This window comes from Emys orbicularis, chromosome 11, assembly GCF_028017835.1.
Source record: "Emys orbicularis isolate rEmyOrb1 chromosome 11, rEmyOrb1.hap1, whole genome shotgun sequence".
Lineage (NCBI taxonomy): Eukaryota > Metazoa > Chordata > Testudines > Emydidae > Emys > Emys orbicularis.
In genome coordinates, this window is record NC_088693.1 from 12323438 (window position 1) to 12347161 (window position 23724).

General features: G+C 42.6%; 1 protein-coding gene across 3 annotated transcripts in view; it reads left to right on the forward strand.

Annotated features, from left to right (window-relative positions):
- Positions 1–23724, forward strand: part of KALRN (kalirin RhoGEF kinase) — a 730922-nt gene that overhangs the window by 637266 nt on the left and 69932 nt on the right. For 2 of the 3 annotated variants that reach the window (XM_065413425.1, XM_065413427.1), the window contains 3 exons: positions 10915–11198; positions 12281–12385; positions 20484–20614. In XM_065413425.1, the coding sequence (XP_065269497.1) occupies positions 10915–11198; positions 12281–12385; positions 20484–20614 (520 nt within the window). Of the gene's footprint in view, positions 1–10914; positions 11199–12280; positions 12386–18610; positions 18707–20483; positions 20615–23724 lie in introns of all 3 variants that reach the window. The other variant, XM_065413426.1, reaches the window with a different exon arrangement.

Consider the following 23724-nt stretch of genomic DNA (forward strand, 5'->3'; position numbering starts at 1 on the left):
TGGGGGGGGATTTTTAAGCACCAAAAAGAAATGTGCAATAGTCTTGACCTAAACATCGGTTTGTACAAACTGCTCTCCCCTCCCCCCCGACAGAAACTAAACAAAGCAGCATTCAAAGTTGTTGAGTTTTCTCCAGAAACCTGCTTACCCAACTACATTGCCTTGTGGGAAGAATACTCCATTCTTAATTTTTGCCAGGGCCTAGCCCCAGCACCTCTGGGCTTTGTGTGTCAATTATGAATTTTTTTGTTAAATTGCTTAAGCCCCAAGACCTCTTTCATTACAAATTAAGCACTGAGAATGCTCCTATCCATGTCTGTGCCAACCGACTGATATTTGTTGCAGCTGTGCTCTGAGCTGGTTCACAATGTGTCCCCTCTGCCTGGTATGTGTGGGGGTTTCTGGAAACTTAGGAACAAATGTGCCTGAGATTTTGCAGAAAATATATTTAACACTTACGCATGGCATCCTGACTTCTTTCACCCTTCAGAATGATTTCTCTAGTAAATGTTACCTTGTCTAACGGAGTGGGACAATGAATGGCCTCCCCTTTACACATAGCATAAGTCAAGTGCCTAGATCTGTGGTGCTCGGAGAGCTGGGGAGCTAAGTAAGGCTTCCCCTCTTGGTGCTGCACCTCACTCCTCTGGCACTCCAACTCTAGATTGAGGCTGGCTGGGATTACCTCACACAGTGAACTGCTTGATGAACTCTCTCTGCCTGTTGCTTCCTTGTCACAAACTCCAGAGTGGCTACTATAAATAAGACACAAGTGGTGTGGGTGGGGTGTGAATTGTGAAAAGAGACTAGCTTGTCAAGAAGACTGATAAGAGCAGTAAGCAAAAACACCTCACTAAGGAAGGTGTTGGTGTTGGTCTATGCTGTTCTATGTGAGCACACTTCAGAGAGACTGGGACAACCAGAGTATGTTGGGCTCCCCTGACAGCAGGTGTCTGTGCTGCTACTTCTAACTCTGTAGGTGTTAGGTCAGGTTGTAGCGTCTCTGGCTGGCTGCTCTCATAGCTTGTAAGTAATTACTGCATGTACTACCCCACTCTTAGCTTTAGATCTCTCATCCTCCAGATACTATGCAATAAGACTCCTTTCCCCAAAAGGTCACCTACAACAACAGCTTTAATTCTGCATGCTACACCATGACTAATTGTTCTAGCTATTTCTCTGCCAGACTGACTTCAACAGTTACTTCTAATAGAACAGTAACACAGATGCAGTGTCTGAATTCACTGGGTTTTGTTACTGATTTCTTACCCTTGTGCTACCTCTCTTCCTAGAGATGCTAGACTAGTTCATATCACTCTCTGGTTTCAGTACTTTCTCTTCAAGATTTAAAAAAAAAAAAGACTGCACACTTCAAAGCTGCTTTTTCAGGCCTTTGGTTTAACTCCATCTTTGAAACTTTCCCAGAGTCGCAGTAACTCATTCCTGACCGCCAGTTTGATAAGTGGAGTTCTTAGACCTAACCCCTTATTGATTGACACAACCTAAACCTGGCGACTAGTTTTGGTTTGTCAGCTTTCCCAGAGCAATCTGAAGAAATCCATGTCGGAAGAACTGAGCTAAAAATAAACCTATTCAGCTGAAATTAATGGCAGGTTGCCTTTTGGGGATTTATTGCTAGTTAGAATAAACTGTCACATGCTTAACCTCAACTAATCATTTCCTGCTGGGAGATGCAACTGATACGAAGTACACAAAGTGCCTGGATTGTTCATTTTGCTTTGGGCCTACTATCCTGTCTGAACAGCATAACCAGGGAGATGTACATTCCTTAACCCCAGGGAGAGCAGTGACCATTACCCTAAGACATAGAAGCCCCCAGTAGCATTCATTATGCTTTCTAGAAATCCCTGGATAGTAACTTTTTTTTAATTCTAAAACCTTTTATTGACTTGGGCGGTGTAGGTGGAGTTCCATCTTCTAAATACCATCTGAATCAAAGCAATCTGTTTCCTTGTCCATTACAAATACCAGGTTTTCAGTAAAGAATATTTTAAAGTTCTAAATGTCTAGTATAACTTCGAATTTAGTCTTTCTTTTTCTGTTAATTTTGAAAGTCAGACTTGTTGCATGTTCATCATTGAATCAGAAAGTCAGACTTCTGAATTTCACAAGATTGAAAGTCTGTCACACTTCTGGCTCTAATGCCTCTTTTTATTTTTTAGCCAGGTATGTTGCTTTCTATATATCAAATATTTGTGTAATTAATTACACAAATAACTTTTACTCTATGAAGTCTGTATCATTTTGCCAGTTGAATATGTGGATGAAATTATTTATCCCAAGAAACTGACCAGTGAGAATTCTGATTCCTCTTGAGTGTTACTTTGAGTTGGGGCATCAGATGAGCCCCCAAAACTAAAATAGAAAACTGCTAACATCTGCCTGATCTCCAATACAGATGGGCCCAAAGTAAAACGCTGAACCCAAACATCTTCCATACTTCGGAGGGTAGGTGCAAATTTTGTAAGTGAATCTGAATTTTGCATTTTGAGCCCATTTATTTTCAGACATGAAACCAGGTAGCACGGAGTTTCTTCTGACTTCTGCCTGGGCTTACTTGAAATTCAGCCACAACTTGTTAAAACATATGAATACTAACAAAACTGACCAGCATTCTGAACCTACAAGGAAACCTGAAATGTGGACAATTTTGTGCTTGTTTCGTTGTGAAAGTTTAGCACCGCTCTAATTTTAAATGAATCCCACTCCAATTGTCTTCTGTCTCCATCTCTGTGGGTGCTTTTTGCATATTTGCATATTCTTGCGGGTTTTTTGTGTTTACTGAAACCTTTTGTGGTGGCTTTGATTTGATTTGAAAAGGTAGTCTTCTTTATAATAGAATGTTGACAAATGTTAGCTTTTTAGCAGTGTAACTGGCTGCTTTTGTATAAGCAATGGGAAGATTTCTTTCTTTACTGACAAACCTGACTCTAATGCAGTAGGTTGTTGTTTCCTGAACTCCGCTGCAAATTCACAGTAGGTGTATGTAGTGACTAGAATGTACCCAAGCTGTAAAGCTTGGATCTAGATTTCAATCCTCCCAAATGCTGAAGGTTTTTTAATCTGATTTTTGGCCCGTGTGTGTTAACACCCACTAGCGTGTCTAAATACTTCATACAAAAACACCTGCAAGCCCAAAAGAGCTTGCAATGCAAAGGCCTTATTCAGCCATCCTTAAATGCATTGAGTAGAACTTCACCTCCTGATTAGTCATCCTGACTTCAAATGGTGTGGCATGAGAAGTAAGGTATTAGTATGAATAAAGGAACCTGAATCAGTCCCTAAATTATGGACTTGAGACTAGGATGTACATACATTGGGAATGGGATGTACTTGGGAAGAGAATGTCTCAGGCTGCAAGAATAAGAGTGAGCATCTCCCTGATTGAGCTGAAGATTTGTGTAAATGAACATTTTAAAAAGTGCTAATGCAAATGTCCTTGCACACATGGTGGGCACAGAAGAACCCTGCTTTCCAAGACACTCTAGTACAAAGGAATTCAAGGTCTTCAAAACTGGTAACTTGAATGGAACCCATATTCTCCTCCTATGCTGATATTTCACTTCTGCACCTAAAGGAGATATCATTTTTCTTGCAATAACTGCTGCAGATGGGGAAAATGGGCTCTGGAAGGCACAATAGAGCTTGATTGACTGTTCATTAGGAGAGATCATGAAGCCATCACTCCCACTAGTGAGTGGCTATTCACAGGCATAGTCCCATTGACTTCAGTGAGTTTGCCAATGGGGTTCACAATCTTGTTAACTGGATTGTACCTCAAGGATGTCAAATACTTCTGCCCTACCTAGATTAATGCTTAGATGACCGGCACCTTGGAAATGCAACATAGAAATCAAATTCCTACACTGATGGTTGGTTGGTTGAAGCCAGCAGTTGTCCACCACTGCTACAGAAAATTGCTTGGAGACAGTTAGGTAATCCAAGTTAAACTTCACATTAAGATACTGTGATCTTGCTCTTCTGACTTAAAACAGAATTTTATCCTTCTGTAAGTCACTGAAATTTTTACAGCTGTAAGCTATTCTAATGCCTAGCTATCATGAGTAAAAGCCATTTGGGACACCCAAACTAGTTTATCTCTTATAGATGGTTTGAATAGTGTGGATCTAAAAGATTTTTTCTTTTTTTCTTTTTCTCTTTCTCCCCCCCCCCCCCTTTGTGTAATTTGATTGTTGTGAGAAGTCTTTTCAGCACCTCCTTGGAGAGACTAGTGCCTCCAATGCTGAATCCAATATTTCTAACAAGGTCATCACATTCTTCTAGTTCATACTGTGTAGGGGATGGGTATGTTAAATTGAAATGGCTTACACCAGTCACCTGGCACCACATTCTCTTTTTGAAATGTTACAAGGGCTATGCATTCAAAACTAAATAGTCAGAAATTGAGATTTTTTTTTGTCATTCAGAATGTTGTATTTAAATGGCCTCCTTCCAAGTAATAGCCTTAAATCTAGGAGAGAGTCCATTTTAGCAACAAGAATAAACAAGTATCCGAGGGGTAGCTGTGTTAATCTGGATCTGTAAAAAGCAACAGAGTCCTGTGGCACCTTATAGACTAACAGATGTATTGGAGCATAAGCTTTCATGGGTGAATACCCTCTTCGTCAGATGCAAATTTAATGGAAATTTTCCAGAGGCAGGTATAAATATGCAGGCAAGAATCAGTCTGGAGATAACGAGGTTAGTTCAATCAGGGAGGGTGAGGCCCTCTTCTAGTAGTTGAGGTGTGAACACCAAGGGAGGAGAAACTGCTTTTTTTTTTTTTTTTTTTTTTTAAGTTGGCTAGCCATTCACAGGCTTTGTTTAATCCTGAGTTGATTGGTGTCAAATTTGCAAATGAACTGAAGCTCAGCTGTTTCTCTTTGAAGTCTGGTCCTGCCATTTTTTTTGCTGTAGGATGGCTACCTTAAAATCTGCTATTGTATGGCCAGGAAGGTTGAAGTGTTCTCCTACAGGTTTTTGTATATTGCCATAAACAAGTTCACTAATTTAGCAGTGCAAAACTTTCAAATGTTAAGGCTTTTTATTCTGACTGTGAATATCTGCTATTGTCATGCTGCCAAACAATGGATTTCTTGGAGACTTGTTTAGAGATGCCTCAGGGCTTATCTGCATGAAAAGTTTTGCTCCTGGCAATCTGGGTTGTGTATCTACCCCATACTAGCTTGCCATCCCCTAACTGACCATCTGTACTGTGCTGATGCACACTAACAATCTGTTAATGGGCTTTGATCTAATCGTTGAAACAAGACCAGATCAAAGAGATTAAAGACCTGTTAATGTGAGTCAGCAGTGTCCATGTTCAAGTAGAAAAGCCCTCAGACACACTCTTCTCCCCCCCCCAGTGGTTTGGGCAGGAAACTTATCCAGCCATGTTCATCTACTGAACCCAAATGTAGACCTTTTGGTTTACCAGGTAAGCCTCTAAAAAGTTCTGTTGTGGCACAGTGGTGACATTATGATATACATGGATATACTCATTTGCTGTACTCTGCAGCTGTTCCAGAAAAACTTGTTGTTCCTGCAGTCTGCCCTTAAAGTGAGGGCAAAAAGTCAGTCAGTCTTTGCAGGTAACAGGAAATGTGACTCTGTATCCTTTCCACACTTCACCCTGGATCATCTTAACCAAATTGCTTCTAGCACATATTCACTCCAGTAGTTTTCTGACTAGAAGAGAGTCCTAGCAAATCCTCGCTGTTGCACTTGATACCCCTTGCTGTCTGAATTTCAATCTATTTGAAGACATCAGACTGAAGAAATCCACTGATAAGTCTAAAATATAATTGACTTAATTTTCCCCCCATCAGGGATATCTGACCTGGTTTGAACATTTGATAAAGTCTCCAGAAACTCCAAGAGTGATCAGTGAGTTGGATGCTCAATTTGACACCCTTTCAAAGGGCATAATTTTCAGAGAGCAGATTATTCATGACTCTCTGAACATCATACCCCTGTAAAAAGATTTGGTAAACTGGGTGTTTAAATAGCAAGGCACCCAAAGTCACTTTTCAGACCCTATAGGGTTGCCAGTTTTGGTTGGGCATATTTCTGGAAGTTTCATCACATAGCAGTCTTTAATGACATATTAATCTTTAAGTCTTGGAGACTCCAGGACAATCCTGGAGGGTTGGCAACCTTACGACTAGAACACATACACAAAACCAGAGGGGTAGCCGTGTTAGTCTGGATCTGTAAAAAAGCAATAGAGTCCTGTGGCATGCGAGCTGATTTTCAGTGGCACTCACACTGCTTGGGTCCTGGCCACCAGTCCGGGGGGGTCTGCATTTTAATTTAATTTTAAATGAAGCTTCTTAAACACTTTAAAAACCTTATTTACTTTACATACAACAATAGTTTAAGTTATATATTATAGACTTATAGAAAGAGACCTTCTAAAAACGTTAAAATGTATCACTGGCACGCGAAACCTTAAATTAGAGTGAATAAATGAAGACTCAGCACACCACTTCTGAAAGGTTGCCTATCCCTGTTAGTCTATAACCGATTTATTGGAGCATAAGCCTTTGTGGGTGAATACTCACTTTGTCAGACGTGTCAGTGTCAGAGCCAAGCCTACCTCTGACAGGCTCCACAAGGGGGTCAGAGGTAACCCAGGTTCACCTGGGAGTAGTTAGTTCACTGAATAACTGGGAGGCAGTTAATTAGACAGGGAAGCAACTGGGCATGATAAAAGGCTAAGGAACTCCCACAGAGCTCCTGAGGAGAAAGGGAGCTTCCAGGAAGCCTGAACTAGGCAAAAATTCTGCAGCCAGGGAGGCCTGGGAGAGACCTTGAATAATCAGGGGAAAGTCTGCAGAACTCAAAGCATTGGAGGAGACTGAGGCCTTAAAGTAGAAGGAGCTGTGACTGGAACCTAACGAGTGGTGGTGGGTTTTTTTGTTTTTATTTTGGGATTCTTGCACTTTATCTAGGCTCTGAGGAAAGAGCCTTTTAAACAATTGTACCAGTGCTCCTTTCAGAAGATTTTATTGAAGGGAGGTAGACTGCCATAAAGTAGAGTGTGTGTCTTCTCCTTGACTTCATTGTTACAGCATGGGGGGAGGAGGGAAACTGAGGTAGGCCATAACAGAATGGTACTTAGCTGCAAGCAGGTGCTCAGGAAGCAACAGTGGACCTGTGGCCCTTCTATAGCTGTGATTTATGATGTATCATTAATCTGGTATATCTATGGATCCTATGGTTATATAATTTTTTTTACTGTCCAAGGGCAAATTGGATACCATTAAAAATTGTATGTAATAAACACACACACCTCCTTGTCTAGAGAATGGTTAAATACCCCTATAAATTCAGTTTTGAAACCAAGTTTGGCTAATTGTGTCCTATTCTTAGTCATCACGAGGGCAGGGTCTTCATTGACCATGGTGGGATATTTGCCCAAGTAAAGATACTCAAATTAGCCCAATTCTGCATCTTTCCTGGTTTAACTGATTTGGTCCAAGTTTATGTAGTAGTAGTTTGCCAGCACAGAGGGCCTCTCTGGAGGGGGAGGGTTACTATTTTACAATTTCAGGTCACAAAACAAAGCATTGTTCTGCATGTTTAGAGTTAATTTATGAACAATGTAGGGGATTACTTAGTTTGCAATAGGCTAAGAGAAGCTAAAGTTTGGCTCCTCAAACATTAACAATGCCCAGATTATCACTTTTCTGCTGGAGTGGCAAAAGGAAGAACTAGTTTGAAAATAGCCAGATGATAGGCAGACCTTCTGGAATGTATTGTTCCAAAGGCAGGAGGGGGAGAAGGTTGGTTTTTTGGCCCACCAACTTTGACTATGTATGTTCTTTTTAAGGTCAAAGAACCAGCCTTATCCATAAAAATGCATGGTTTCAGTCAGTTACTATTGATTTTATTTTCAGCCTCTTTTGTGTTAATCAAGTAATGCTAAATAGGTAGGAGAGAGGCTTACAGAGCTGTTTTCAGTGGCTAGCTTATCTGCTGTTTGATAGGCTTCAGACACTTTCCATTCACATGACTCACGTGTTCCTTTGAAAGCCAAGCTTTATCAGCATACCCTGTTGTGTCAGCAAAATTCAAGGTTTTAGAATGGTAACTGCACTTTTGAGTGCAGGACACAACTTCCCTTCCCTCTCCAGTTTAAACTCCCTGCATGTTAGCTGTGGAATGCACTTTCCGCATCTCTTCACTCAGCAAAGTCTCTCTATTACTGAAATGTTCCACTTTGAAACTGAACATCTGTTTCCAGGAAGCTATCTTTGCACAGAGTAGCTACTCTAGCAGTTAAAATAACTTTTTAAAGTTACTGACATGTACAAAACTTGTTCATGGGCTCATGGAAGGTGCCACTTTGGCAGCCATGGAGAGTGGATTCTTTTGTTTCTCAATTTAAACATGTACTGGCGTACTGCCCACACATCAAGGGCTAGCCCCATTTGCAGGGTATTCAAGGCCATAGAGTACTATGCTCACTGGAGGGCCAGGGGGAGGGGATTCTAACAGCAGCTGTCTGCTGATTAGTATGCACAGACAAACCTGAAAAGAAACCCCTATCTTGCATTCAAAGTAACATTATGATCCAAAACAAACTCCACCAGAAGATCAGCCATCTTGAATCTACTTCTTACTGAGAGGCACTGATGGGAGGGTAAATAAATCTAGTGATCACTACCCGTTTGAATTCATTGCTGTATAATCACAATTTGTCAGAACAATCCTCTATCATTAGGAAAGCAAAACAACAAATGGAACAAGTAAGGTGAACTTGTCCTGAAGGGAAAAATGTCTTGTTTTGTGGGAAATCCGTGTTATGCCATGGAATTCACCCTATAAGCAGGAAACTCCTGTAGGGCAAGTGGAATTTTAAGTCTCCAGTATTGTGGAACACATAAGATTAAAGGAAAAGAGAACAGGAGTACTTGTGGCACCTTAGAGACTAACAAATTTATTAGAGCATAAGCTTTCGTGGGCTACAGCCCACTTCCTCGGATGCATAAGGAAAAGGAAAAGAGAGCATTCTGACAGCAGAATGTGCTGTGCAATGAGCTCCCATTGGAATGGGTTCCCCATAACCTAATCAGCCTTTTCCATCTATCTTTCCCCCACGGCCCATTCCCAACAATGGGCCTCTCTTGTAGAATCCGCTTGAGGAGAAAGGGCAATTTTCACAATTCTCTGGGGGGGTGTAATTCAGTCTTGCGGCTGTGCCTGCCAGAGAGGATGCCAAATGTGGTTGTGGCTTTAGTGATGTGCAAAACCATTTACCGAGTACCAGTCAGATCTCCTTTCACACAATCTGCTGAATGGTCAAGATGTGGACTTTTGGTCCTTATTGGCCTGGGATGGATTTGAACTGGCAGCCTAGGAGGTAAAGGGTCCATTATCCTATTACTGATCCGCAGAGCCATTAAGTCAGTTTTGAGTGCCAGCCGATCCTAGAGCCAGCAAGTGCTGCACCAGTCACCTGGTACAAGCTAGGACTTTGCTATTTTTGTCAGATGTCAGCAGCCTCCAGGCAGCTTGGAATTGCAGGAGTATAGAGAGGGAGAGAGTCAAAGTTTTAAGGCCAGAGGGGACCACCAGATCATCTAGTCTGACCTCCTGTATATTACAGCCCACCACCGCATCCAGCACCCGCACGCTAAACCCAACCCATCCACATCCTCTATTCCCTGTCTGTTTACTGTGCGCCCTTTGTGGGGTAGGGAAGACAAGATAATACAAGAGCTTCTGCAATGCTGGGTGCTCTCCCTTCTGCCCTGTTTTCTAAGTCTGCCCTGGGAGAAGCAGACCTGGCACACTGGAGAACGGGAGCCTACACTTTCAATTCAACTTCAATAATCCTGGCTGATTTCATCGGGCAACGTCAAAGTACACTTCTGTACACTGAAGGAACACCGAATTATCCCCAAACCCCAAGTCTCCTTTTGGCTGTAGAGGTTCTGCCAACTACTTTCCCTGGCTGCCCTACTGCCTGGCTCCTTGCCAATCTTTAAAAGATACAGTACATATAACCTCTGCTGTCCTGAAAACAAAATCTAGCTACCCAAGTGGAATCTGTACAAAATTCCTAATCCTATTTTTCCAAAATAGGATTCAATGCTTTGAAATAAATGGAGTGACATTTACCTTTTGCCAGATCTAAAGATGTCAGTTTTGCACAGCATGATTCACTTTGAATCTAGAGCCAGCCACTACTGATCCAGATCAAAGGTTCAAGGGCTTCACTCAAACCAAGGACATCACTTACTGAGCAGGAGGAGGGAACCTGCAAAAAGAGGAGGAGCCTGTCAGGAATGACTTCGAAGCAGTTCTCGAAGCTATACTTTACTTTCCCACTTCTTGCAAGAAGCTAGCACACGATCAGGGACTCAACCTAAAAACCCATCAGTGTACCACTATCAGAAGACACACAGTACTTACATGTGATCACTTAGGTTTCCAGGCAGTAGTTGAAACAAAACAGAACAGACTGACTAGGTGCTGATGGCTGGCAGAGCTTTGGTATTCCCTGTTGCTGTAGCTATTTTGTGCCTTGCTCTCACTTCACAGTGGAGTCTGGGGTAGGAACTGAGAATCTAGTTATAGTTTTGTGTGTGTGCTGTTTCACAAGTACAGGTAATATGGAGGGAAATGAGAAGAGTATAGGATTTAGAGGAATCTTAATCATCTTATTTTTCAGTCAGATATGCGGTGAAGAGGGCTCTGCTCTAGAATTCATTTCTGAAGAAAACACTGACTTGTTCAACACTTGACAAATTATTTTTCAAAACATCTTTATTTTGTTCTGCTTTGCACAAATCCCCATGCACCGTATCATGGTACATTCTAATCTAGGGTAGTCCCAGAAAGCCAGCAGGCAATGTCATCAGTTATCTGTTTTGTTTCCTTCAGATGCATATTCAGTCTCATCCAATGAAAATGGTGGCAAGTCAGAATCAGTGGCCAACTTGCAGCCTCAGTCATCCCTTAACTCAATCCAGAGCTCTCCTGGCCCAAAGCGTTCAACCAACACACTGAAAAAATGGCTGACAAGTCCTGTGCGTCGGCTGAACAGTGGGAAGACTGAGAGTAACATCAAAAAACAGAAGAAAGTGCGAGATGGCAGGAAGAGCTTTGACCTTGGTTCACCGAAGCCTGGAGATGAGACCACTCCTCAAGGGGACAGTGCAGATGAGGTATGTATTAACAGTAATGCAGATGTGACTGTATCTTGGGCAGAGCATTCAGTGATGTCTGTCTGTCAATCCTGAGTAAGGACTCGTCTACACATAGTCAGGAACAGCTGTTCCTGAGTAACTGTTTGTACATACTCTTATTCTGGAATAATGGTTCCTTGTTCTCATTTACTTTCACTTTAAAAGTGTGCTAAGTTAGGTGTGGGGCTGAGTGGGAGTGGTGGAGAATCTCCTTTTGTGCTTACAGGAAAACTACAGTGTGATTATGAAAGATCTAATATCACTTCAGAATAACTCAAACAAAATTGATTATATTTGTGCCATAGATATGATCCTTCCATTTTGAAAATCTAGCATTAATTAGGGCTGAGACTTTCAAAATTATTGTACATCAGGATGTTTGGTGTTTGTTTCAATTTAATTGCTAAACAAGAATTCCAGATTAAGATGCACAGTAGTCATTCTTGAGCAATGATCAACAATTTATGCTGATATCTATATTTTTAAACTGAGATTTTTTTCTATTAAAAGAAAACACTAACTTTTGTAAGCTATACCAACATTTTTTGCTGTTAAATATTTGTCTGTAGCAATAATGGCCACCATTTCCCTGTGTCACACTCTGACTAGAATTTGTTACTTCATGATCCATCCTGTCAGCAGCTCTAGTGTGAAAGTTGAACAGAAAATGAAGGTCGCACTATTTAAATGCATGGGGGAGATAAGAAACTCAAAGCTTTACATTACCTTTTATTAATCTAAATTAGATGTGGCCTCTGTCAGGCAATAGAGTAAATAGGAAGATTTTTTTTTTAAGTGTCCCATTAACTATTATTTAATGGTTTTCATCAACTTGCTTTGGAAGAGTATATTGTCCCTGGCTGATCGCTCAATAATAAAAAAATATTTACTATGACTTTCCTTTGTCATGGCAGCCAGACTTATCCATAATCCTCCCTGCCCCATATCTATGTTGATACAGCTATTGTATTAGAAATAAGCATAAAGGTAGCTAGCTAGGCTCTGAAGTGGTGTGTTCATATAACCAGCCTTTTTGTGTCTAATGATGATCTTGCTTTCAGAAGAGTAAGAAGGGTTGGGGAGAAGATGAGCCAGATGAAGAATCCCACACACCACTTCCTCCTCCTATGAAGATTTTTGACAATGACCCTACGCAGGATGAGATGGTAGGACTTTGCTGCTAACCAGTTTGCTGGCTAGTTGTGTTCCCCCAAATGACTCTGCTTTATTCATTTGACTACATTATTAATAGTGAAGAATTCTTCCAGTAGACATAGGTCAGTCCGGTTACCGTGGACAATTTTCTTGTGCTGCTGTTCAGAACCCTTCACTGAATAGCTTTTAAGAAAATGGTGCCTGTTGAGCAATCCAACCTTGTAGTCTTTGCTTTGGTGCATAAGGACACTTCTTTGTTTTGTGTGTTCAGGGTTTCTATAACTTTACTTATATATTACATAAATTCCACTTGTGAAACATGAAAATAAATAATAGAATATTTTATATATATATATATAAGTGCCCTTGGTATCTGACAATAGCAATGCATGTGCTGGTTGGTGATTGTTTTGGCCCCAGTGAATGGAGCAGACATAGTATCAAATGCATGAGATGCAGTCAGTTTCCTTTCTGGGAGTCAGGAGACCTGGGCACTAATCCAAGTCCTGCCAGTGTCTTCCTGTGTGACCTCAGGTAAGTCACTTCACTTCTCTGTGCCCTAGCTTTCCTATCTGTGAAATGGGGAGAAAGGTCCTTATGCACCATTCTAAACTGCTTTGGAACTTAGAAATGAAAAGTGCTATATAAGGTCAAAGTATTATTTGTTGGGTCTCTAGAGACAGCTGGGAGTACTCACTCCCCTGACCAAAAAAACAATGCCAACTTCTCTTATGCACTGTAGCAACAACTTAGGTGCTCAAAGTCCTATAGAAATCTTTCGTTCTTTCCCATGCTTGTGCATCATGCTGGTAGTGCTGGTAGGCTACTTGTCAATAGGCTTTTCTCTTCTATTGTGCCATCTGTATTTCTGCTACTACGGGCTCAGATTTCAAACTTGGGCATCTTAGACTAGCCATCTGGACTCTCAGGCACCCAGATTACTGTTGTTTAGGTGCCTGAATGTCCATTTAATCACCCAATGTGGATATTAAGGTGCCTGTGTTTTGGAAAGTGAGCTCTATGGCTTTTTGGGGAGTTTTACTTATTGCTAGTGCCGTTCAGCTGCCTGTGACTGAGAGGCTGCTGGAGGCATTCTGCTGTGATGAATGGCATAATGGTGTATAAAATGAATCCTTGGATTATTTCGGTTTGCTTTGGAGTGAGGGGAGACTTTAGCCTGTGAATTTGATCCATGGATCTGCTTTGTGTTCAGTTAATTGCCTTGGTTGTCTGTCTTGTCTACATATTTTATTTTTTTCCTTGCTCTGTCAACTCCTACAAATCTGTTCTCTTGTTAGCTGCTTCCTTTCTTTTCTCGTGGCATCCATTTTTTAACATTATACTTCCCTCCCCTCAAGATCCAGTTAGTTACTGTGTGCAAAGAGGCAAAAATGGGAGAGATCAGGAAGTCTTCCCCAAAACCTGCTGGTTTTGGGGAGGATTATGGCAGGTTAGGAGCTTCAGAAAGGGCAGTGAGCAGCAAGTCTCTGCCAGCTAGCCAGTGCGTGGACCCATCGATCAGAGTGATACAGGGTAGATTCAGGGGCACTCCTCTCATTTGTCAGCTTCTGTTAAAACATTGGGTGGTGGCAGCAAGACTGGCAGGCAGCAGCTGGGAGTCATGGACTCTTGACCTTATGTATTGCATGTACTGCTGGCTGTCTGGAGAACAAGCTTTGGATCCATACCAGTATGGTATTAATCTGATTCCTGGCTGGTTGCCTGTAGAATTTAGATTTTTGTTTTTAATCTCTCGTGCCTCTGGTCACCACTTCTGATGCTTAACATGCCAGGAGATTTTCGTGTCTATGGTACATGCATGATCCTCTAACACTCAATGATGAACTAATCAGTTTTCTTCTCTATATAGATAAACTTTACAGAGCCTTTTGGCATCCTGATTACTTCCCCCATCCCAAAGGAGAATAACTGGCAGACTTGGCTTGTATTCTAACTTTTGAGCATGGATCCAGAATTAGGTGATTTTAAAATGCAGGTTGGGGTGTGAGTTGACACACTCACTTTCAAACATTCACCCTTATGTAAACAGCCTAGTATGGGCCTTCGCCACTCGCTTGAAACTGTGCCTCTGACTTTACTCTGCATTGAGGTCCTGTCTTTATGAGAGGAAGGATGGTCTGGTGGATAGAACGCTAATGTGGAACTTGGGAGACTTGGATTCAGTTCCTTGCTCCTCCACAGACTTCTTGAGCAAATTGCTTAGTCTCTGTGCCTCCGCTGTCTATCTGTAAAATGAGAATAATAGTACTTCCCTATTAGAGCTGGCTACACTTTTTCTTAACAAATAGCAAACTTGCCAAATGCCACACTTTTTTCAGGGCATCACAACTAGTTGTAAAATCAATGGAGAGTTTGAGCCAAAAAATTGAGGGGGGTGGAGGGGAAAAACTTCAGACATGTCAAAACAAAATGTATTGATGTTTTTGAAACCAAGTATTCTCAAATTAACACTTCATTTAAAAATGCCGAATAAAACATTTTATTCAATGAAACAATTTCTTTCCTTTTGGTTTTGGCAAGGAAAAATTCTTTTTTAAATGTTTTTTGGTTTAAAAGGAACTGATTTTTGGTTTGGCTGGAGGAACAGTCAGTGATTAGCTCCATTCTGTTCCCTATCTAACTGGAATATTGTGAGTCTGCACATGCTGATTGTGAGGACCTTGACTATCAAAATAATGAGGAACACAGCTTGCATATGGGGAAATTCTAACAACACCCATCGTAGTTAAAGAGAATCTAGTTTACTTTAATTTGAAGCTGGAAGACTTGTGCATTTTTAATTTTTTTTAATCCATATCAAGACTTTTTCTTATGAAACCATTTAAAAGTTCCAGTATTGGCACAAATTCCCCCCCCCCCCCCCAAGCTTTGGATTCATGTCTCTACAGTGGTCTGAAGATGTAAAGCAGTATAAATGCAAAAACCATAAGTGCTCAATATTCAGCATCTACATCACCATTGAGATATCTACATTGCTGACTTTTCACTAGTGTTGAGCAGGCTCAACACTAGTTGAAATAAGTGGGAGCTACGGCATTGAGCATCTCCTGAAAATCAGGCACACTTACTTAAGCACCTACATTTGAAAATGGTGGCTTAAACATCCAGCTATTTTCTCTCTTCAGAACCCTGCTTGTCAGTCTTTTTGCTAGAGATGCCTCTCCTGCTTCAATAGCTGCATGTAATCTTGAATAAGAATTTAAAGATTATTACATTCTGGTTCTGAAGCGAATTCCTCTGTTGAATGGTAAATTAACCTGATCTGTAACTTTTTGTTTTAATTAGAGCTGTTGATTAGATGCATCACTTGGGTGAAGGCAAAATTACAAAAGAGAATGGCAATATGTTCATTTTCTGAACTGCCTCAAGAAAAGTGAGTGGGGTGAGTCTCCTCTGCCCCCTTTCCCTGCTGCTGTATCATTCAACAGTAGTAAGCCCTCCGCTGTCAGTTTTCTGACCCCCCCCACAATAGTCTGTCTAATGAGATGGCCACGTGCCTAATCTCCAATGTCACTTCTCCTGGGTCTCATTCACCAACACTTCTTAATCTCCAGTGTGCACTCATTAGAACTTGAGTAGTGACTTCATTGAAGCAATACCCTTCTTTCTTCCTCCCCCTCTCCCCCCCCCCCAAAAGCTGCAACCCTTCACTAAGTGACTGAGGAGATAGATAAGCCTTTTATAATTCTAATGGGATAGACTGTAAAGGCAGTTGACTCTTTATAGCTGGCTGCCATTAAATCATGCACAGAGCCTATTATCAAGGGGCACAGAGATGCAGTCAGCACTTGTCTTCAGTACAGGATAAATGTATTTTCAGATGAGCTAGTATAGATCTTTTATCCGCCTGACTCTTCTCACGTAAGTGTGTTTGTCTTCAGGGTGCTGGAGGTTCGTAGCACCTATTGATTGTGCTCAATTGTGGGTGCTCATCACTATTGACAATTAGAGCACTTTTTTAAAAAAAAGTGTAGATGCTAAATATGGATTTAGGGTGCTGAATTTTGGGAACCCAAGTTCAACAATGTTAGGGTTTTGTCTTAAAACCCTAAGCTAACACCTGTAGAGCTGTTTCTTTGAACATAGGGGTGTGTTTGAAGCACTTTTTTCCTTTCATAGGCCTGGTCCTGAGTAGTAGCACCTTACAGGTATTCCTATATCGGTATGCTGTACAGGCAAAGCACTCCTAGTGTGGACCTGGCTTATGCTGGCAAAGGTTACCCCCCTTTCTCCCCCTCCTCTTCTTCCCCCCCCCCCACCTGAGCAGAACAAGCTGTTGGTTCAGCTTTGCCAATATAACTAAATCTATGCTGGGGGCTTTTGCTGGCGGAGGTGATGCATAACCACTGAGAGTGGGGAGGGCCCATAATTTAAAAGTTTGGGGGGCACATGACTGCCCCATGTGTTGCCTCTGGTCTAGAACAGGCTTTCAAACTGGGACGTGTGGCCATGCTGGGGGATGGGGAGGCCTGGGCAGGGCCAGCTCTAGGATTTTTGCTGCCCCAAGCAAAAAAAAACTTTGGCCGCCCCCCCCTTTTTTTTTTGTGCTCCCGGCCCCATCCCAACTCCACCCATTCCCCAAATCCCCAGTCCTGCCTCCTCCCCCAGGTGTGCCGCATTCCCCCCCCCTTGCTTCCTGCATGCCCCCCGCGACCTCCCACCCTAGCTCACCTCCGCTCCGCCTGCTTCCCTGGGCGCGCCACTGCTCTGCTTCTCCCCCTTCCCTCTCAGGCGAGGGAGGGTGGAGCAGCGGCGCATTCAGGTGAGCAGGCGGAGCGGAGGTGAGCTAGGGTGGGGGGGCGCAGGAAGTAATGGGGAGGGAGGTAGAGGAACCGCTCCAGCTCACCCCTGCTCCACCACCTCCGCTGCGGTGGCACGCTCAAGGGAGCAGGCGGAGCGGAGGCGAGCTGGGGTGGCGGGGGCACTTTTTCCCCATGCCCCGGAGTCTGCGCCTATGATGGCCAGCGCCAGAATGCCGCCCGTAGAAATTAGCTGCCCCAAGCACCTGCTTGTTTTGCTGGAGCCGGCCCTGGGCCTGGGGGGGGCAGGCCACCCAGCAGAAATGTGTGTGTGGGGGGGACCCATTGCCTCAGTTTGCTGGCATAGCTATGTTGGTCAGGGATTGCATTTGTTCACATACCTGACAACTGTGCCTGCAGAACCCGTAGTATAGGCCTGGCCATAGTTTTAAAATTAAAAAAAACACTTTGCAACCCAAATGTTGTAGAATGGTGCTAATGTATGAGAAGCAGCAAGTGAAACTGACTAAATTCCTTGCCCAAGTTGTTGACTTTGCCTCAGTTTTTGGATGCCCAACACAAGACACCTGATGCCTGACTTATTTGTTTTCCCAAGGAGTGCTGGTCAATGGTGGTTGTTTGTTTGTTTGTTTGTTTTTGTTTGTTTTTTTTTACCTGGTGTGCCTTCACTTTCCCACTTGTAAAATCAAGGTGATAGTATTGTCTACCTTTGGGTAAGCAGTTTGTAGTGTCTGTAAAACTATTGAGATCCTGGAAAGGAAGAAAATGAATTTTAAAGTGTTTATTCATTATAATCTACCTGTGACTTGCAACATGAGTAAGGAAACTTGCTTTTCTAAATTATAGGGTGACCATATATCCTGTTTTGGCTGGGACTGTCCCTTTTTTTTTCTTTTTTCTTTTTTCTTTTAAGCCTTGTCCTGGCTGTCATTATTATCATTTTATTTTATTGCAAAAGTGGGCATTTGTCCCTGATCAAGTGGGCATTTGTCCTGTTTGTTCATGCCCACTTCTGCCCCCCCCCCCAAAAAAAGGGAGAGGGATGTATAGGAAAATGGGGAGGGAGGCAAGTGGTAATGCCAGCCCTACGCAGAGGAGGAGGGCTGGGCAAATGACTTGGGCCAGTCCTAGGGGGAGGCTCAGGCAAGTGGGTCGGGCCAGTCCTGCACAGTGTCCCGTTTTCCTTTGGGAAATATGGTCGCCCTTTTAACCTGTTCTTTTAGCAACTAATTTTTGAATCCTGCACAGAAATGCCACCAGAATTCCAGTGCTAATTCTGTGCTTTGCTAGTCTGGTGACAGTCAGCCACCTAACACCATGCATGTGATCCTCACGCGCCCATGTTCTTCCTGCTTGAGTCCCAAACATTACCTCGCTGATTGCTGGTTTGGTCACTTTCCTAACCCCTTCTCATCCTGCTAACCTGCTTTTCCTTTGCAAACTGGTGTCTTGCAGTCCTCCTCTTTGCTAGCTGCTCGTCAGAGCTCCTCTGATGTCCCAACTGCTGCGGATCTTGTCAGTGCAATAGAAAAGTTGGTCAAAAGTAAGCTGGTAAGTGTAGTGTCTTGGAAATTATCTACAGAATAGGCATAACTTGTATCTGTAGCATGAGTTCGACAGTTTGCCTTATTTCCTTGCTCCTTTGCACCTGCTGCATTTTTATTAACCTTTAGACTCTCCAGTTCAGTGTAGAAGTTCTAATAGTTGTTACTCCACAACTAAAATTAAATGCAGTTGCAAGCTTCTGTGCAGATGTTGCACCAAAGTCAGAGTTAAATTTTCAAAGCATTGTGTAGCCTTTGAACTGTATGATACTGGTGAATTTCATATATTCGTGTCTAAGAGCCATTCCTCAGAACAGACACACACATTTGGATTATATTAAAGGCAAGGCCTTATTTATCATATGGGAACTTTTTTTTTACCATGGGAGTTTAGCTATGAAGCAGCTGTCCGTTATTGCTTGACCTAAGTGTGTATCTCTGAAAATTTTAATGAATCTGCATTCCTACTAAATAGCAAAATTGTTTAACCTCTTAATGTATAATAGTTGTGATTAACCTTATTGAAATTAAAGCACCACCTGTGTCACTTTCTCTTCTGCTATTTAAAAAAAAAACCTTGTTTTTTGTTTTTTGTGGTGTTCTGATCTCTACCATGGTGAAAGCACTATAGACTAAAGCCAGAAGATTTAGTCTAGATTTTACTGTAATGCATTTGCAATTTACAATCTTTCTATTGGGCAGTTGCTTATAGTGTGGAAGGGATGATTCTGGCTTCCTTTAATTGTTCCTTGAAACAATCCTCTATAGGGTAAAACATCCCTGTGCCTGTAAACTTGGGCAAATGCTACAGCTTAAACAAGTTTTGCTCAATGAAAAAGTCAGAGTTGAGGGAGACCTAATGCTGAGCCTGTGAAGGTTCATTTTCTTGCACTCATTTTCAGGGTGAGGAGAATAATAAAACAAGCGGTGCTGGAATTCCTATGAATCTGTGGAACCAGCTTTATCTGGCAAAGTGATTCCGCAATAGAAGTAGTAATTTGGTTTCAGTGCTTTCTCAGTCTGAGACTTCAGCACACAGAGATAGTATCTGGTTGGGGAAAGTATTGTCCTCAGGGTTGTATGCTCTTGGATGAGGGCGAAGTTGAGCATTTGAAGGAAACAGGGATTTCAGAATGAAATAGGCTTGTTGTGACTGGAGAAGCAGGACACTAGAAAAGAAGAGTAACTTCTAGCAATTTCACAGCTACCAAAAAGGTTTAAATTAAAGTGAGACTGATAAACCTAAAAAGTGCATATTAAGTCTGTTAGAGGTTTTCATAGCAGGATATCTATTCTCCCTCTCGCCGCCCCCTGTAGTGAACTCAGTAATATTTAATGGGTTTCAGACCAATGTCTCCGTTTTTTGTATGTTACTTTACTGGAAGGTATCTTCATTTAATCTTCCACAGAACAACATTCTAAATGCTTGTAGCCTAATTCTATCACATTTTGGAAGGCCATGGGATTTTTCTCTTTGCAGATTGTTCTGAATAATTTTGAGATGCTTATTTTAGCATAACCAACATTTTCATCCTGTGCTTAATGGTGTATGCTTTCTGCTGTGCTGCAGTGAATCAGACTATAGGTTTCAGGTTGTCTTTTCTATATCCACTTGAAATATAACCAAACCTCTGAGGCGGGGCAGTGGGGGACATAACCACTGCTCCATTAGTCTGTTTTCAGTTTCCACTACTCACGATTGCTGAGGCGACTATTGCAACAGAAGGCAACTCTAGCTTTGCAGATCAAGGATAACATTTGTTCTATAATGCTTTGGTTTTTAGACCCTAGAAGGAGGAACTTATCGAGGAAGCTTAAAAGATGGCACTGGGTGTTTAAATGAAGGGATGACGCCTTCAACTCCCCCAAGAAACCTTGAAGAGGAACAAAAAGCCAAAGCAATGAGAGGCAGGATGTAAGTTATCTAGCTGCTTTTTATTTCTCTCATACACCCTATAGAAGTGTGCACAGCTATAAATTAGGGAGACGCTGCTCTAGCGAAGAATGCACAGGACTGGTACTCTGAAGGCTGGATTTCTATTCTCTATGCTCGTCTGGTTTTCTCAGTCTATTAAAAAAAGAATATTCGAGATCCATGCCTTTTTCTGTACTACGGGGAAGAGGGGGAAATGGTGCATCTTTATTGTAGAATAGCTAAAGTTACCAGTAAGAACCATTATCAATCCTGCTGTAAAATCCTAGTGGAGACAAGGCTCTGTAGCTTAACTGAAAGGTAAACTAGGCGAGGTGACTGCTGGGGCAGGGCAGTAAAGTATTAACCTCTCTCAGCCACTTCAGGTAAAAACTTCAGGTACCTTGTCTCCGCTAGGATTTTACAGCGAGATAACTATTGCACAGTAATTAATCTCATGAGAAGGGGAATCCCCTTTTTTTAGCATTACACAATAAGGCTTTGATGTCAAAGCTCCATATACATGCTGAGGGGGTGGTGGCTCATTTAGATAAATCTTCATTTTTATCTATACAGTACCAGAAATGTGTTGATTTACAGACAAGAGAACACTCCTGCCCTGACCGTGCTTATCTAAATTAAGGCATGCCTTACAGTAGGTTTATCAGGAGGCAAGGATATGAGAGACAGTGAGGGTTGGGGAAGGGAAGTCAAGGGTTATAACAATAAGATCATGTGGCTGCTTTGATTATGAAACCTTGCAGCATGAGCACTATTAACATAGTTCTTTAGACTTTATTTGAGGGGAAAAGCTAGGATGCATAGGCCTCATGGAAGTGTTTAAGGAGTGAGTCAGTGGAGGAATAGCAGACTGGTTTGGGGAAGGTTCTAGGCATGGAAAGGAAACCAGACAGGGGGAAGATGTAGTTGAGAGGGGCTAGCAGGAGCGAAGTGGCATAGGGCTTTAAAAGCTGGTATAAGTCCCTTGAATTTGATGCAGAAGCCAGAGAAGCAATTTGGTGAGGAGCTTGATGTAGTCATCATAGACGAAGTGTGATTCTTTTTTATAATGTGTATTTGAATGGATTAGAGAGGCAGGTTGGAGGAGATCAGCACCCAGCTTTACCTGTAGAGAACTCCTCTGAGAGAGAAACTCTTATCTGTCTCCTAAGATTGCCCCAGTATTGCACATACTTGGTTTCAGTATCGGTCTGATTAATGAATTGCTAGTTTACCATTGCAAGCTTCTTAGCCTTTCATATCTATACACGTGGCCTTTTGAAATGCAGAAAGAGCTTTGGCAGCTGTGCACTACATATCTTTTTGTGTCTGTTTCAGTCCAAATAATTCCCCTTACTCCAGAATGTTTAGAAACAGCTGCTAGTGGCTTTCAGGATCAGTCCGCTTCTCTCTCCTTCAGCTACTTGGTTTCTGTAGTCTGTATCTGGTGCCACTTGATTTCTTGTTTTTAATAACTTATTAAGGAGCTCAAATCCAAACTCAAATTATGACCCCTATTTCCCAGTAAACAAACAATAGATTACCACCTATGGATAGGATTTTTTGCAAGTAATCTCCTGTGTACACATGCATGTGTGCTTTCACCTTTAATCTCTGTGCTGAGAGCCTCTTGTGACAGGTTCCCCTTGGGGCACCACGTAGAACTGGGGTACCACTGAGCCCCCGACCCACCAGCCTTGGCTCCCTTTTACACTGCACTGCTGTGACAAGCTACAAAGCCTTCCAGCCTACGAATACCTATAGGTAGGGACACACCCAGCTGCAGTTACAAGCAGACTCTCTGTCCAGCCCCTGCATGGGAAAGCTACTTCCAGCTCCTTAGGCACGTTATACTGTCTTGTGCTGCACAGGGAACTGTACAGTGTAAGCTCATAAAATTACCCCCTCCCACAATGTGGAGAGGAATATGCAACAGCCTTTTGCCCCTGAGTTATGATTCTCCCACCCTGGTTTAGATAAAGCAAAAATAAGTTATTCATATAAAAGATTTTAAAGCAAACAGATCAAAGCAGGTTACCTAGCAAATAAAATATGCAAACTAAACTTTATATCCAATCTAAGTATATATTAATAGCAGATTCTCACCCTAAGAGATGATACAAGCAGGCTGCAGATTCTTAAGGGGCAAGCTGGACTTACTTTACAGTTTGGAATCCCCTGTGATCTAGACAGAAAGTATCTTGTCTAGTGGGTGTTACCCAGGTGTAACTACATTTGAAATACAGATACATAGTCAATATTCATAACTTCAGATACAAAAATGATACATGCATACAAATAGGATAATCATTCAGCAAATCATAACCTCTTCAATGACCTCGCACCTGAGTTACTTTGCATAAAATACCTTCTCAATGTTCCCTTTAATTTTTTACATCCTATGTGAGGAATGAATTTTATGTGCACCAATATGGAGGTGATATGTGGCAGGGCTGGGGCTGAGGGGTTTGGCGTGGGGGGGGGCGGGATCGCTCAGGGCTGGAGCAGAGGGTTAGGATGCAGGGAGTGTGGGCTCAGGGGTGGGGCTGAGGGGTTCAGGGTACGGGAGGGGGCAGAGGGTTGGGGTGTGGGAGGGGTGAGGGCGTGGGGCTGGGGCTGCACCTGGGGATGAGGGGTTTGGGGTGCAAGCTGCCCCAGGGCTGTGATGCGGGGGGGGGGAAGAGAGAGAGGATGGATGGACGGACGGACACACACATCGCCCTCTCTCACTGCAGCAGCTACGGAACCAGGGAAGAGGCACGCCTCTCTCTCTCTGCCAGCAGCAGCTCCAAAACCCCCATCCCTTAGAATTTGCTACCCCTGGACCACTAAGGTACCAAATCCTGCTGGGCAAGAAAAGAAGGCCATCCTTACATGGCGGCGGTAACTGTTCCTGGTGGGAAAATGTGGCAGCAGCTCCAAGGGAGAGGCATCTCTCTCCGCCGACAGCCATTCATGCCCCAATTTGCTCCTCTCTCCTCTTCAGGCCCCTGTGGCTGCGTGCCTGCACAGCCCTTTATAGCCTGCTGTGCAGCTTAGAGGGAACTTAGCTTATAATGTCCTAATAATATCACTGAAGAATAGGGGGTGCCGTGTCACACCCCTATTCCAGC